This window comes from Lissotriton helveticus, chromosome 1_1 (genome assembly GCF_964261635.1).
Source record: "Lissotriton helveticus chromosome 1_1, aLisHel1.1, whole genome shotgun sequence".
NCBI classification, from domain to species: Eukaryota; Metazoa; Chordata; class Amphibia; order Caudata; family Salamandridae; genus Lissotriton; species Lissotriton helveticus.
The window spans coordinates 523,901,059-523,918,815 of NC_136057.1; the positions used below are offsets into that span (position 1 = coordinate 523,901,059).

Consider the following 17,757-nt stretch of genomic DNA (forward strand, 5'->3'; position numbering starts at 1 on the left):
CCTATGGTTCTAATATTGTTCCGTAGGGAGTTACTCTCTCCTCATCCTCCATCCTCGCCTCCAGTTGTTGCACAGTCTTTTGCGTCTGTATATTTTGATGTGGAGTCTGCAGACAAAGTCTACCGTCTCTGAGATTAGTCCCATGGCCTCGGTCACCTTGTCTACAAAATTACGTCAATTTTGTCTAAGCAGTAAAAGATCCACGCTGAGCTCAATATTTTTTTCCTATGAGGCAGCCTTGAAAGGCCTGCATAATTGAGACCATTTGGTCATTGGGAGAGTCTTTTGATGTCGTGGGTGGGTCCTTCTCTAGGGCAGAGATTGGTCCAGTGTATTTATTGTTGTACCCCGATGAGGGCTCTGAACACTGTTTTCTATTTTTTCATGGAGCTATCAATACTTGGGTGTTGCCAGGTGATGGCATAGCCAGTGTCCCTGGGAAGCAAGGACCATCTCTGTACTTACCCAGTCAAGCTGGGGCCACAGCAACTAGATTCAATGCCCGATGATCTTCCTGTGTTGTGAGTTATCAGCTTTTAATAGCAACTAAGTTTCAGGGAGACTTGTGGGATGCCCCCTTCCCTCAGCTACGGATCGGGCTTTCTCCCTTGGGAAAAGTGGGCCAGCTCTGTCTTAACCACCCTTTCCCCCTCTCTGTGACCTATTTATTTTAAAGTCTTATAGAGCGCAAACCAGACCCGTGATAGTATCAGAGCGCTTTACAGGTTTGAGAATTGTATATAAAGCGTTAGGAAGGGAGGGAACAATTGGGTAAGTTGGGGGATACATTATACATTATACAAGAAAAAGCACGCAGTCTAAGGTCCTGGCTACAAGAAGGATAGCAAGTTAAAAATAGGTAGAAACATAAAAGAAGGCATTCAGTCTCAACTCTTGGGAGGGATGCCCAGGAGTGCAGTATTAGGTATCCTCTGTAGAGCCGTGGACGATGTCAAAATGGAGGGTGAAAACATGTCGCTACGGTGATTATGATGAAATCATAAGTTGAGGTATTTGCCCGGTATTTGCCCATTAAAAAGGTTTTGGATTCCCTTTTAAAGTGTGCCAAGGACAGAAGTCTTCTGATGGCGGGTGGGAGGGAGTTCCAGATTCTTGAAGCGGCCCCAGAGAAGGCTCGATTGTAGGTTTTTTTCTTCCAGAAGCGGGCTGGGCAAGAAAAGTAGGGGACTTAGATTAGAGAGCTTTGTGAGTAATGCAGGCCAGTTTAAATTGGATTCTGACCTCTAGGAGAAGCCAGTTGAGAGTTTTGAGGTGGGGAGAAATGTGGTCGAATTTCTTTGAGCCAGTTAGGAGTATGGCGGCGGTGTTGAGGCAGGCTTTCAATGGGGCCAGGGAGTTCTTGGGTAGCCCTGCGAGAGTGGAGCATCCATATTCTAGTCTGGAAATGACTAGAGCCTGGATTGCCGTTTTGAGGTCGGAAATCTCAAGGAAGGGTTTTAGATTTCCTAGGTAGCTCAGGCGGAACCTGGCTGTCTTGGCCACTGAGTTTATATGGCCACGCATGTTCAGGCTGCTGTCAAGGGTTATTCCAAGGGATTTCTCAGAGTCAACAATGGTGGGAGGTCAGTTTAGTGCTGTGATGCTCTTGATCCATTACTGGATGTCAGTGTTGGTTTTGAGTGGGGAGATTAGGTGAAATTCAGTGTTATTTGCGTTGAATTTAAGCTGGTTGGCGGTGAGCCAATGGACTGTAAGCTTCAGTGCCTCATACAAGGAGCGAATGTTCTCAGGGGAGGAGATTTTTATATAGATCTGTGTATCATCTGCATACATAAGGTAAGAGATATTGGCGGCATGTAATACCTCAGTGAGTGGTTCAAGGTAAAGATTGAAGAGGGTTGATTCTTGGGGGACTCCAACCGTGACCGGAGAAGGGGCGGAAAGATTACCGTTGATGAGGACTCTCTGAGAGCGGTTTTGGAGGAAGGATCTAAACCATTCAAGAACTGTGGCATCTAACCCCATCCTGAGAGTTTCCTATCCTGGAAAAGTGAAGACATTTCACCTACCATCAGGCATAGTCATTCAGGTGTAGATAAACTAGGGGGCACCCACTCAGATATGGCTGCAACTACATCCATCATCTTGTTGTTATGCTGTAGTTGCCCTAAGTGGAAAGTGAATGAAAAAGACATGGGTCCTGTGCTCATTATGCCAGTGGACACTGTGGACACTCTTGACAATTCAGTTGTCCCTTCTGGTCCTGATACAGCACATAATTTAAGCTGGTTGCTGCCAGAGGGGACTACAGGCACTCATTTTTGGGAACTGGCCCTTATTTTACCACATCAGACAAACAGGACCTCAGACAAAATAGGAGCGTGTGACAAATCAAGGTCTAGTCTTTGTAGAGTGGACGTGGAACAATGGGCACTTTTACAAACGTACAGTGGCACTGCCCAAAGTTGAAACGATTGTTGGAGGAGGTTCTCAATGGGATAGGACAGGCTTTTGAAATGTAGCTACTAAAAGACCTTGGAATGGGTCTTCTGGGTATTTAATTCCAGGGCGGGAGATCTCATAAAACAGCAAGATATAGATATCTTGTTGTCATCCTGATCGTGGCTCCCCAGGGGATTCTGGCACAGTGGGGAAGAGAAACATTACCCACAACACAAGACGGTTTGCTAGATTGTGAGACAAGCTAGCTATGGAAAGATTATATTGTCACTGGAACAAGGACTGGATTTGTGGGAGATAGGCACCTGTCATCATTACCCTGTCTCATAAATACAGGAAACGTACCTGCCCACTTTGCCCTAAAGTATTATACCGCATCCCAGGGGAACTATCACAACCCTAGCACTAAATCTAGTAGTAAAGAGAGAGGCAAAACATTATTAATTACCATGAATTTCGCAACCATAAAAACCTATATGTACAGACGCAAATTTATAGACTGGAAAAGTAACATTTATCAGAGGGAAGCAAGTGTGAAATGGGGTATTTTTGTTATTTACACTCTTCTTTTGCTCGATCCTCGCTGGCCTAAGAATGAAGGCAATGGTAGGTATTCACGAGAAATTGGAAAAAAAATTACAACTACAAAAAAATCATAAGACTCGCATATACAAAGTGCATCGTTACTTCGGTAGACTCCCACGCCCATCAACTCTGTAAACAATTGATGGTCATAATCTCGGCTGCTTGCCTAATAACAATACCAATGCCTTGCCTCAGGGTATTTTTGTCTTCTATAGCTAAGCACATATACAAGCAAGGTAAGCGATGGGGAACTAATTAGGATGAGAGCGAGCTAGTCTCCCTTTCTGATGACGAGGGTTGCAATTTGGAGGTACAGCATTCTTCCTATAAAAGACAATCCCTAGTGGGTCAGTAGAGTTCACATGCAGTTCTGTAGAACATTCAGAGATGACCAAACGCGTAGAAGTCAAGACCTTACTTGTTCTATTACACCCTACAGAAAAAGCTCATAAAAACCCCTTAAAAGCATATCACTGTTTTCATTTCAAGTTCTACATTACACAGCAAAATCCCATTTGCTATTCCATCCATTGCCAGAATGGCATATCTGCTCCATGGGCTTTGATATAAGGCATTGTTCCCGTTAACTGCTGTGTTTTGCTTGTTTGAGATAAATATAAAGTAATTATCTTAAACCAGATAGTAAGATATGTAGGTTACAGTAATTAATAGGCTCTTTTTAATTACAAAAGAAAAGTGCAGTAATCCACCGTTTTTCTTAGCCCAACGCAGGGGTTACTGAATACCTAGTTTTATTTCCAACTCATGCCTTCTTTTTCCACTTTACACCTCATTCTTGAAGGCTCTTTTTCATCAACGTTTCACTATGGAAATGTCAAGAGGAGACCCATATGATGATTAAGGGTGGCACCGGTTGGTGACTGATGGGTATCCACACTCCCAGTGAGATCTCTCATATTGTTTAGGTTTTGAGTTGATTTATCAGTGAGGTAGATTTGGTGATTGATTTAGACCCATGGACATTCTTGTGTAGTACATGTTGAATATGGGGATTATGTTCATGCTAGGTCTTTAAATATTCCCCAGGACCCTCCTTTAATTGTTTGTGTTATTTGTTATTTTTCATCCTAGCCATTTCCCTTTGCCACTTTTTTCTTGATTTCTATCGCTTTAGTTATCCCCTCTCTTGCTCCGGGTGAAAGTCTGACGATATAAAAATGAATGTAAGGTACCCAAGAATGAGCCCCGGTGCCCATCACCTGCAAATACCTTCAAAAATTAAGCACTGATTGCATTCATAGGAAATATTTGTTGCTGCATTAATTATCGATATTTGTTGCTGTGTTACAAAGTTGTGTACAAATTTGTAGACAGACAATGAGTTGTCTTCATACTCAGACACACTAAGCATATTTGATTTAAGGCAGAGGTTTCTAGAAATGCCACCTGCTCTCCCCGGACTCAAATATATGATTTAACAAATGAGCATTACGTTGCCTTTTTTGTTTCCATGAATACATCCAGTACTGAGCTTGGAAGAACTTTAAAAATGACTTACAGAGGACAAAGAACTATTCTATCTTCACAATTCATTCTGTCTCTATAAAAACATGGGGGAGAAAATATCATGGCTGGAATGGGACTACCTGACCCAAGAGAACACAAGGCTCGGAGGACCTTGCATTGTTGCCGCACCTGAGACCTGTGCCCCAGCCCTTTTAAGCATGTCTTGAATCCCGCAACGTGGAGAGCAAATAGCATGGCTGGAAGGGGACTACCTGTCCCAAGAGAACACAGGGCTGGGAGGAGCTCTACAGGATTGCAGCACCTGCGATCGGTGCACCAGGGCTTCTAGGCACCTATTGAGTCTTGTAGCATGGGGAGCAAATATCACGGCTGGAAGGGACTACCTGGTCCAAGGGAACGTGGTGCTGGGAGGAGCCCTGCAGCACTGCCGCACCTGAGACCTGTTCCCCAACATTTTTAACCACTTATTGAGTCCTACGGGACATGCCCAGGCCAAGGGTGGACCTGTCCAAGCCCGTTGGAGCCCGGAGGAGACTGGGCTGGGCCACCTGTCTAATGTCTCCTCTGAGTCTAAAGTACTGTTGCTCTCTAGTTGTTGCATTACCCCTCTATGTATCCTGTTTCTGGAATATCTGCCCCTTAAGTGGCCTGCCGAAATCCACTCAACTCCCACATTGGAGCCTACTGGTAGCCAGAGTGAAATGAAGAACTTGGGGGGACAAGGTAGAGTGAACAACATGGCCCCAACACCCTGGCAAAAGTAGTAACCAACCCCAACTACCCATCATGGCCGTCCCTCTGTGTGCTATCGTCAACTCCCTCCTGCGTGCACGCCATATCTAATCGTTCTCTGTGATGTCCCTGAACTGCCTCTTAATATAAGTAAAAGCTGTGTGACATTGATGAATAAAACAGCAATTTGGTTACAAACAAATGTGAGGTGGCCCCATGGCTTGACCCAAGTGATTCTGTCAGTTAGACGATCATCATAGCTGGGTATCCATCCTGTCAGGGAGATTGTGTACTGGTGAATTTTGAGGCTCCCCCAATTGTGGAGGTTCTCTGTAGGTGGTTAAAACAGATGGAAGCTTCATCAGGCACCTTAAAGCCTTCCCCTTAGGCCCCTCTCTTTTCTGTCTAGGGACGCGTTGAGCCTGATATCAGCATGGCCACTCCAGTACTACAACTGCTAACGTTTTTGAAACAAATCCTTTTGGAACTTCCTTATCTTTGGGAGCCCAAGATTAACAGCTCCAGAATTAAACATTTGGTGAATTCAACCCGATTGTGACCACAAATCTTTATCGGGCTCCCATTGACACAGTCCCAATCATTTTGTCCAGCCAGGCCCGCTCCAAGGACATTGCATGTCACCTTCCACTGCCCACCCCCACTAATTCTCAGAAGTCAGGTATATCTGGACACTCGTTACATGGCCATTCATCAGGGCGATCTAGTTGCTGGGGAAGCAATTTCATCATATCTATCTTTTCTCAAGAGGCCAACCTCTGCCATCACAGTTTTATCAACCCGGCAGGACCAGCCCTTGCCGTCCTCCAATCCACTGCTACGACAAATATTCTGGAACATAATTTGATGGAACACTGCTGGACTCAAACCAAAACTGGAAGATCTGGACTGGGAGATTTTTATTGACACATTTGATATGTGTATGTTCCAGGAAACATGGTGTGTGGAGACAGCACATTGGTCAAGTTTAACACCTACTTTTGTCCAGCATCCTCAGGTGGCAGGGGCTGGCCTGCAGGAGGCCTGATCATGTGGATTAAAAATGTGTTAGCTCTCCACATTACAAACCTTGATAGAAATTCACAAGACATAATGGGGCTGTCTCTTGTTGGGGATGGGGCTCCTTGCTATGCCGCCCAGAGGAGCAAATAGAATACCCAATACTTTGCATGCCTTAGAAAAAGCCTTAGACTCACTCTCAAATAATATCAGGGTAATTGCCACCAGTTTCTTCAATATTGCTTTTGAACTTCACGGTCCTGGGCCCCTCAAACTTTTGAAAGAAGATGTAGTCTAAGATGCTCCTCAGTAAGACTTGGGACCCACTACAAGATGTTCTACCACTGCTGATTAACTGATGAGCTTAATGCTCCATGTTGGCCTCCGGGCCTGCAATGACAGGTCCCGATCGATCATAGTGGTGCCTACACATTTAAGTGTGCATCACATAAGAGTCGTATCGACTAGATATTCTTGTCTTTACTGATGTGGCCTTCTTTTATGGACTTGGTGGTTTTTGAGAATCACAACAGTGACCATAAGGCTCTTCGTCTGCCTTTTCGTGAGTCAGGGCCCATTGTCCAACAGGGTGGTATCTTGAATCCTGGGTCTGTCTTGTCAATCTTGAATAACAAGTGGGCCTTAAAATAGGAAGCTGTTTGTAGGGACCCAAATATGTTGCCCCGATTTATGACCAGGTGGCTGATACCTTGGACGCACTGACTACTGAGGGGTAGTTAATTCTAGAACCTGATTTTATCATTACTTCCCATGAAAATCTTTTTAGATCCCTCAAAGTGTCAATTAGCAAAGAAACTCGTAAGGTCCTCAGGGTGCCGACTCGCTGTGCTTGGTTTAACTCCAGCTGTGAGAACTCAAGAAGTGTTCTTATACAGAGTTTAAAAGCTGGAATCCGACAAGATATTGTTAGCGCTAGGAAGGAGTATAAAGAGGCACTTCGCCAGACTAAACCAGACTGGGAGCACGAGATGTGGGTGGATTTGGTAGTGGCTGCCAGGGCTGGGGATGTCTAATATTTTTGGGGAATTGTGATTCAGGGCAAGCGGAATGACGCTACTAGTGCTGATTAGAATTTACAACCACAGACCTGGGTGGATCATTTCATAAAAATCTATGCAGCCAAGCCTAATTTGAAGAATATACAATTGGATAATGTTTTATGTCTCCCCATAGTTGAAGGTCTCCCTCAATCCTTCCAGCATAAAGATATAATGGTGGCACATAAAGAACTCCCTGCACATGAAGTGCCTGGCCCGATTCCATCCCTCTGGACCACCTCAGATCAGAACCTCTGATCTGGGTCGCATATTTCCAGCTGCTGTTCCATTCTCTTCTAGCAGGTGACCTGATCCCTGGTGGCTCTTGGCAGGCTGCAGAGATTGTCGCAATTCACAAAAAATGTCCAAAGAAGATCCGGGAAACTACAGGCTCATCAGTCTTATTGACGTATCCAGGAATGTTTCTGACATTTGATTCTAGACCAACTGCTTGATTGGGCCAAGGTAATTTCCATTTTTTCCAGAGCTGCAGATGGGGTTCAGGAATAGGGTCAGCACGGTGGATCAAATCCTCAGTTTCTGGGCCCTATTCTGGAAAACGGTAATGCTAGACAAGAGCTGCTTGTATGGGGTCTTTGTCAACCTGAGGACAACCTTTGACTACATCCCTGTCGTTAAGCTGCGGGAAGTTCTGGAAAAGCTGGTTGTCCCCACTAATATTTTGTCCGTTCTCATTGGATTACATGCGCACAATACTGCTGTAGTCAGGTATGGCAACAACGGCAAGCTCACATACACTTTCAACATTGAAACTTGTGCCTGGCAGTGCTGTTTGCTGGCCCTGGCACTGTTTACCCTTCATATTAATGACTTAGTACATACACTTGATTTTCCCGAAAATGACGCACCCAAACACGGCCCTTATAAAATCCTGACACTGCTTTTCACAGATGATACGATGTATTCTCTAAAACTCCAAATGGTCAGCAGGCACTACTTGATCATTGTTTGATTTTTTGCAGCCATTGCAGCCTTGAGCTAAATATTAATAAAACAAAAATCATTAACCCCCACAAATCTGTTAGTGCAAATATTATGGTGGAGGGTGGCTCTAGAAAAAGTGCAGGAGTTTGTGTATGTTGGGGTTTGTCTGAATCACAAAATGAGCTGGTCCAAAATCAGATTAGGAAATGTTCACTAAAACTCCAACAAGAAGCTGATGCTGTAGCCAAATTGCGCAAATGAGCCCATGAGTGCTCCCTGGGTTATTAATACAATATTAAAGCACAGAGCGTAACCATGTACGGTGTAGAATTGTGGGGTGTACTAAGAGTGGCAATCTTGGCAAAACCAAATAATAGGTTTGTGAGAATAATCCTTAACTTGCCACAGAGTGTCCTGTACCTCCCTCAACTCCTAGACTTAAGGATCGTCCCTATAAATCAACTTATCATGTCTCGTCCCATTATGTACTGACATAGACTTTGGTCTATAGATTAACTAAAAAGCTATAGAATTGCAATCAAGGCTCTCTTAAAATCTCCCGGCCGTGAGAGGATTGCCTGGTTTGCTTATATCAAGGCCATGTTGTATGAGATAGGCCTGCCGTCACTCTGGGATACCACTGTTATAGTAAAACAAGTACCTCGCTCCCTGGTTAAAGAATGACGAAAGAAACATTTGTGGATGAGGGAATTGAAATATGTCAAATCGGAAATTCTGACTATTTTTTAGACATTAAACCTACTCCTGTTTATGGATTATTAATTGATATCCATACAGGTCCCATCTCTTTGCAACTTTTTTTATTAAATGGAAGTATGGGGATCTACCAATAAATAGTTTTTTTGTAGTTTGATGGGGTGTGCAGTAATGTAGCTCTAACAAGTGTCCTTCATGTAATTTTGCGGAGGAAATGTCACATAATTTTCCCTTTTTCTGTCCAGCCTACAATAGACCACAAAAACTATGGGTTAGTCCAGTATGGAAACTTTTGGGTTATTGTCATTATGATCATTCACTACACAATTTACATTCTTACACAAGAGAGGTAATTGTTGTTGGGATGACAAAAAGTTTGCATGCTGCTTGGATTATCCGTATCCACAGTGTCAAAGTGTTAAAGCAATGATACCTTAAAATGACGTTTCCTTTCCTTTTTTTTCCTAACACACGCCTCAACCCTGCTAGGGTTTCCCAATTTTTTATTTTACCTTCCATTTTATTTATTGTGGTACCGTAGCCTGTCAGAGTGCTATTTATTTATCTTTTCAACTATCTGTTTGTTTTCTTTTTACCTGCTGTCCTTTGTTTTATGGATCTTTGTATCCGAAATCAACATTTTTGATGATAATGAAAAACACTGACTGGTGAAGCACTTAATGTGGTCTGGTTTTGCTGTACACCGTCTAAATAGAAGATGGACTGACCATCATTTATAAATATAAGACTTATAAATCCTCTGTATTGACAAACCAGGTAAATATAACACACACAAACACAAATGTGCTTTAATTTTAACAGTTAACACTAATGTAAAACTATAAGGACGATTGCAGGACATTTATAAAATTACATTACCTGCAGAATGTCACACCCTGTATATATTCGGAATTGTAGGGCTGTGTTCCTTCTTTGAGGTCACTGACATTGAAATATGAGAGTGTATGATTGATGAAGCCATGCATGGTCCCATTTTGACTATACATGTACTGATACACAAGACGTGGGATGAAGTCTGAAGTGACTGAAATTACAAACGCCTGTGGGACAAAAGATAATCATTTAAATTTACTTGCGGCAACGTATTGCACAGAAATGACAAATACAAACATAGAGATGCAGTCTTTCGGTGGGATGTGGATGAATGGATGGAAGACATGTTTAGCAGACTGTGATATGTTTTGTATGGCTCAAAGCAATATATATCTGTATGAACGTAGACAAAATCAAAATGTACGTTCATGGAGGTAAAGATTAAAATATTTCATTATAAGTATTCCTTTACACTCAATACACTTTCAAAGCCTTACACGTCAAGAGAATAAAATAAAAAACAGTTTAAGCACATTACAAAAAAAACAAAAAATCTCTATCTCTATGTTATATTATTGCAGGCATAGCATAATTCATCAAAGATTTTACGTCACAGAGACAGAGTAAATGCATGCAAGCCATTAAGTGTGGAAGAACATCATTTCTGGGACGGGGCTCATATCAACATAAAGGAAGGAAACACACTCCACTGACCCATGGAAATAAATTATGCTGGCACGGGTATCATAAATCACAAACGACAACCATCAATCACCTATACACTTCAATTAAAAGTCTCAAGTCCCATCCACAGATGGAGTTGACCTCCTTTGCATCACATTACTGTCCTTGCCTGGTTTGCTTCCTGTTGCTCTCTCTGCTCCAACTAGAGTGCTAACATTCTCTGTTCATGATAAATGTGCGCACACCTGCATTCCATGATGCTGGAATCAGAGCTGAGGGCATGTCCTACAGAGGCGATTGCGGTATATGAACAAAACAAAGGGTTTCATCTGTCCCAGAAATTATGTTCAATGCTCTGGAAAGCCAAAATGAGTACATATGTTCTTTGAATTCCTAAATATCTTCCTCACCATGTCTCACATTCATTGTGAACATAGAAGTTTAGTGCTCTCGTTGTTCTTTTAAAATAAGCTGTGAAGTTGCTGTTGCTATTTATTTTTTTTAGCTTGCTAGAATATTTTCCTCACATGGCTGATGAAGATATTTGTGAATTCATAGAAAATGTACTCTCATTTCAGTTTCTGAGCACATTCCATAACCTCTATGTGAAAATCATAACAGAACATGGTTCATCAAACCCCAACCATGGATCAGCATTTTTCACATGGTAAAATTACCTTAGAACTCGCCATAGTTCTAAAAATTAATGCAATACCACCAACAAATAGCTTTATATTGTGCGTAAAGTCTGTTATCGCTCTTTATATTTGTTCCTTTTTGTGATGCTCAAATCCACGCATTCATTGCATTGCATTTCAAAGGGTCATAAAGACAGAGCCTTATCAGCACAAAAACAAAAGAAATCAACAGGTATGTTTCTTCTAACCTTCCACCCAAGTAGTCCTGTGAAATACACAGTAACAAATATTTTTTTCATTAGTCCCCACATTTTAGGGGTCTGATTGACAATAGTAATATTGTCCAAAAGGAAGTGCCTTCCCTGGTAGATGCTGACCAGAGAGGTGTGCCTTCCTCGGCTTTACCTAGGCACTCTCTGACTACACCTCAGTTTGTCCACCTTAGAGTTTCCTTCTCCCTGGATAATATTGCTTAATTAATACATTATGCTCCGGTGCTTAACAAATAACAAAATAATTTGAAATAGCTAAGCATCTTTGCTGTTTCAAGTAAAACATTTTATAAATAATTTACGGCCCAAAACTTTAATGCAGGTACTGTGTATTTTTAAAGGACATGCAAAGGACAATAAAAAGTTAGTCATTAGCTCATCTGCACAGTCTTTTATGATATCACTCTTAAACAGTGCTTTAAGAAAAAGGCTAGCGGTAACTTTATACAATTTATTTTACAGCAGTATGGGGAAGAATATAATAAATGTTTCTAATCTGAGTTTGTGCAGACATGTAATTAAGATAAGGCATTACTGCAGTGACCACCATTAATTGTATAAATGGCTTCAATACTGTATACCCATAAAAGGAGAATGCCTTGGTTATAAATTACTACATAAGAGAAGCTATAAGAGGAAACTCATTAACTGCCCAGCAGTTCAGCAGGACTTTTCAGCAAGAAGCAGCTCCCCCACGTTAACTCAATTTGTGATTTCTTTTAAATCCATAAATTCAAAGAGACGTAATGCAATACTTACATTAATCATGACGGAAAATTTGCCGATGCCACTTAGAATGTTGTACCAGATTCCTGTAAAAAGATGTAACAGTGAGGCTTTGAAATGAACAAAAAATTCAATCATTGCACATCATCAAAGCTACATATAATGAGAAGCGCAGTGCAGATGTAGGCTTGCCGCATACCTATGTCTTTAGAGCGGACAGCATCAGGCCTTCTCAATTCCGCTACAAACTTTTTTGCGTCAAGGCGCACTTCTATGATGTTGTTGAGTAGTGCAAACACAGGTGCAAGAGGAAAGGAGGCGACAAATAGAGTGACAAATCCAAATTGGATAACTGCAAAAGAAAAAAGAAATCTTTCAGCAATAGAAATGTGGCCGCTTGATGTACATAAGCTAAGCAACACCTTGTTGGTCATTGTTCTCACTATAATTCCAGACCTTTGTGTGGCCTAGTGCTTAATTTGAGCCAGTGTTTGGCACCAGCACTTAATTATCAATAACTTAAGGCGCAAACTCCACCCAAAGATATTAGAGCGCTTTTCATAAGGACACATTCATTTTATGTAGTCACGTGAAGACAAAGTGATCTATCCAGACTCTCAAGATCAGTAGCCTAACGAAACCTAAGCTGGCCCCACTGCAAAGTGTACAGATGGGTTCCCCGGCCTACCACCTAATACTTCTGCTGAGGGGGCCCCTAGCGCTTGGGGCCCCCCACAACGCAGGGGCTGCTGGGGCTTATGTTACTCCACTGAACAAGATGTTCGGCCTACGCCAAGACTCGAAATTGGTTCCCCAGCTCCAAGGTCAGCAGCTCTGGTAGTTATGCCACATCCTCTCCCCACTTGTAGGGTTTCATGGTTAGTAGTTAGTTCTGTTACAGGCGGCGCTAATAGGAGCAATGGGCTGGTGCAAGCTGCCTCCTGACGAGAGTTCCGGCACTTATTTTTTCACAAATTATCCACTGGTGTGATCACTTATCAGATCGTATATTAAGGAGTTGTATATCACTTCACTTTAGCTCCATTTTTTACTTCTTCACTTCTTACTCGGAAACGCTGTTTATAGGCAACACTAATGTAGATTTTCCAAAGTTTCCTCGCACAAATTAGATCCTCCTTTTAAGACCAGAAACAAACAAAGCATACAAATAACAAGAATTTGCTTCTTCTAAACGTCATGGTGTGAAAAGAGAAGAGTACACTTATCCACAAGGGCAGATTTACTACAATCATTCCCAGTAGTAAGCCTAGAAAGATGAACCAGGTGCATGGTTCGAGGTGTACTATTGATAAAGTCAAGAAACATGTACCACAGGCTTCTGTTTCTCCCAATTTGCAGGTCCTAGGGGACCTGAACTTCCACCTGAAGAACAACAATGACAACAACACCACCACCCTGCTCGACAACCTCGCCAACCTCGAACTCAAGCAACTGGTGTACACCCCCACCCACTACGCCGGCCACACGCTCGACCACATCTTCTCTGCCAGCAGCCACGTTGACTTTAGCCACTCCACCGGACTACACTGGACCGACCACAGCTGCATCCACTTCACCTATAAGAAGACCACATCCCACCAGCACCCACAACAGATCCCCCGTAGATGCTGGAGCAAAGTCACCGCAGACCAGCTAACCACATCACTGAGCCAGAACCCACCTATCACGACCATTGACACCAACAACGCAGCCCACAACCTCACACAGTGGATAGTCAACTGCGCCGACGCCCTTGCACCACTGAAGAACCCTCCAGGCAAGCCCGGCAACAGGAAAACAACATGGTTCACCGACAACCTCAAAGAATCAAAGAAGTCCTGCAGATCCCTCGAGAAAACCTGGCGCCGCGAACAGACGACAGAAATCATGACAGCCCTCAAGAACGCCACCCGCAAACACCACCAGCTGATCCGCACCACCAAAAAGACATCATTCAAAGAACGGCTGGACAACAACACACACAACAGCAAGGAACTCTTCAGCATCGTAAAAGAGCTCTCCAATCCCAACGCCTACAGCAATGACATCACACCGTCGCAAGAACTCTGCAACTCCCTCGCCACGTTCTTCCACAGCAAGATCGCCGATAACCACAACAGCTTTGGCACCAAGACTCCGCCCCCAGCAACCGAACCAACACCCCCTACAACCACCCTCAGCACTTGGACTCCCACCAGCACCGAAGACACCGCCCACGCTATGAACACCATCCACTCCGGCTCTCCTTCCGACCCATGCCCTCACCACATCTTCAACAAAGCCAACACCATCATCGCTTCCCACCTACGGAACGTCATAAACAACCCCCTCGTTTCCGCCACCTTCCCAGAGACCTGGAAGCACGCAGAGATCAACACCCTACTGAAGAAACCCACAGAGGACCCTAAAGACCTCAAACACTTCTGCCCCATCTCTCTTCTTCCCTTCCCAGCGAAAATGATTGAGAAGATCGTCAATAATCAGCTGACCGCATTGCTCGAGGCCAATGGATCCCTCAACCCATCCCAGACCGGATTTCGAGCCAACAACAGCACCGAGACCGCCCTCATCGCAGCCACCGATGACATCAGGACCCTACTCAACAACGGGGAAACCACCGCCCTCATCCTCCTAGACCTCTCAGCCACCTTTGATACAGTCTGCCATCGCACCCTAATAAACCGCCTCCACAACGCCGGGATCCAAGGCAAAGCCCTGGACTGGATCACCTTGTTCCTCTCCGACAGAACCCAGCGTGTCCCCCTCCCTCCCTTCCGCTCTGCGGCCACCGAGATCATCTGTGGCGTACCCCAAAGCTCATCACTCAGCCCAACCCTCTTCAATATCTACATGAGCCCCCTCGCCACCATCGCAGGCAAACACAACCTCAACATCATCTCATACGCTGACGACACCCAGCTGACACTCTCCCTCACCAAAGACCCAGCCACCGCCAAACTCAACCTCCAGGAAGGAATGAAAAACGCCGCTGAATGGATGAAACTCAGCCGTCTGAAACTGAACTCAGACAAGACGGAGGTCCTCATCCTCAGACCATCCCCATCTGCCTGGGTCAACTCCTGGTGGCCCACAGAACTGGGCACCGCACCGACACCGACTGACCACGCACGCAACCTGGGATTAATCCTGGACTCCTCTCTCACGATGACCAAGCAAGTCAACGCCATCTCATCTTCATGCTTCAACACCCTGCGCATGTTCCGTAAGATCTTCAGGTGGATCCCTACCGGAACTAGAATGACGGTCACCCAGGCCCTTGTCACAAGCCGACTAGACTACGGGAACGCCCTATACGCAGGAATCACAATCAAACTTCAGAAAAGACTCCAACGCAAACAGAAAGCATCCGCATGACTCATCCTCGACATCCCACACCACAGTCACATATCAGCCCACCTGAGAGACCTACACTGGCTCCCCATCAGCAAAAGGATCACGTTCAGGCTCCTCACCCACGCACACAAAGCGCTCAACGACATAGGCCCCAAATACCTCAACAACTGCCTCACATTCTACACTCCAACACACAAACTCCGCTCCGCCAGCCTCGCCCTCGCCACCGTCCCACGTATCCGAAGAACCACCGCCGGAGAAAGATCATTCTCCTACCTGGCGACCAAGACGTGGAACTCCCTCCCCGCCCACCTACGACTGACCCTGGACCACCTCACATTCAGGAAACACCTCAAGACCTGGCTCTTCGAGCAGTGGGGGCACTTCCCACCCCCCAGCGCCTTGAGACCCTCACGGGTGAGTAGCGCGCTCTGTAAATGTATTGATTGATTGTGCAAAGTGTCTATTTATGCACAATAGAAATGCAGAACGAGTAGAAAATGTCATCTCCTCCCATCCATAGGGAAAACAATTTCTCCCCGAGGAGAAACCTCTTTCCCTACATCCCCTTTAATTTAGGAGGTAATCTATTTCCATTCATACCCTGGAACGGACGATGACTTACGGCAGTAGAACTCCCAGCACCATAGTGGGAAAAGGTCAGATCGACTACCAGTTCACAAGTTTGTGGGCATTGTACAACATCCATTGGAAACCATGCCTTGGTCTGCTCACTCCCTTGTCTGTCATTTACTAATATGTAAATTCACAAACTCGTGGCTGAGAATTGGGTAATTGTTAAACCAGTTACACCTACCAAGACTCCTTCTGTGAATTCCTTGCAGGTGTAGATGAAGCCATTTTCGGCCAAAAACAGACATTTACATATGAAAATTAGCTTGTGAATTGGGCCCAAATTAAAGCAGGTAGAATTTTGTACAACAATTCTGTTGTATGAGACAGATATTAAATGAATAGATAATAAATGAATGAAAACATGAAATATTTCTAAAAAATAAATTTAGGGATTAGCTATCTGGCACCAAGGCAATTCTAACAATCAACCTAAAAGTAAAAAAATATATATATAATTTATAAATATGAATCTATTACGCTCTTGATTCTAATTGTGGGAAGAGACTTAGGCAACATGTACGAAGCATTTTTTCTGTCGGAAATAGCCGGTTGGACTGCTTCTGACCACAGAAATGCTTTTACATATGTACAAAACTCAAATTGCGGCCTACTTCATTAATTTGCACGAGTTAGGTCTATTTGCTACCCCCTTGTAATCACTAATGAAACTCAAAAGAGTTTCAGAATTTAGGAATACCAATTTCTAATTTGATTCAGGGAGAATTCCAATTAGGAAATCTGTTTTCCTAATGTTAGTACATCAGGCCCGTAGCGAGATAAATCACACACTCATTTCTTGAAATGTACAAAGAGTTCCAAACCAACAGATTTAACCTTCATGCCTATATGACACCGTTTCAAGAAGCAAAACAAAAATTGGGAAAGCAATAATGGTAGGTTCAATGTGACAATGTGTGCAAACAGTCATACAGAAATTATGTTTCTCAGAAATAAAACATCATAGGCAGACCGAATGGCTTCGTCACTGCTTGGTGGGGGTAGTGGTGGAACTGGTGTTTGTGGTATTCTTAGTGTTGTTGCTGATGGTCATAGTATTGGGGAAGGTATTGGTATTGTGGTTGTGATCCTGGTCCTGGTGGTGGTGTGTTATTGATGGTTGTGGCTTTGTTGGTGAATGTTTGAGTGGTATCAGTGGTGATATTGGTGGTGGTGGTAGTATTGATAGTCGTAATTCTGTATTGGTGGTCACATTTCAAGTGGTAATGGTCACGTCTTCTAGTGGTGGTGAGATTTTTTAAGGAATGAGCAAAGTTGGCAATTGACCTGGGTCCCCTATTTCCAAGGTGACTCTTGTAAAATAAGTGGAGAGAAAGGAAAAAGCAAGAGAATTAAGGAGAAAATGATCAGATTTCACACAATAGAATGGTGGAAAGCCATGATCTGATTTTCACTGCCGCAGCAAAAATGCCAGTTGTAAAGGAGTAAAAACACTAAAATGAAATTCATCAAATCACTCTAATGTATTTCTGTCAATGTGCGGAACAATCGGGGTAGATGCTAAATCCAACAAAAAATAGTATTGTTGCAAGACAAAAAATAGATTCAAACTCAAAATACTTGCCTTGGGGCAGGGAGAAAGTAGTTGTGAAATATGAAAAGAGGAGAGGAGGATGAATAGGGAGAATGAGA

At 43.6% G+C, this 17,757-nt stretch overlaps 1 protein-coding gene across 1 annotated transcript in view; it reads right to left on the reverse strand.

The window, feature by feature from the left end:
- ANO2 (anoctamin 2) overlaps window positions 1-17,757 on the reverse strand; it is a 1,767,324-nt gene that overhangs the window by 35,636 nt on the left and 1,713,931 nt on the right. Inside the window, exons 21-23 of the mRNA XM_078673987.1 lie at window positions 12,317-12,469; window positions 12,151-12,203; window positions 9,843-10,024 (exon numbers count right to left, since the gene is read on the reverse strand). Of these exons, the coding sequence (XP_078530113.1) occupies window positions 9,843-10,024; window positions 12,151-12,203; window positions 12,317-12,469 (388 nt within the window). The remainder of the gene's footprint in view (window positions 1-9,842; window positions 10,025-12,150; window positions 12,204-12,316; window positions 12,470-17,757) is intronic.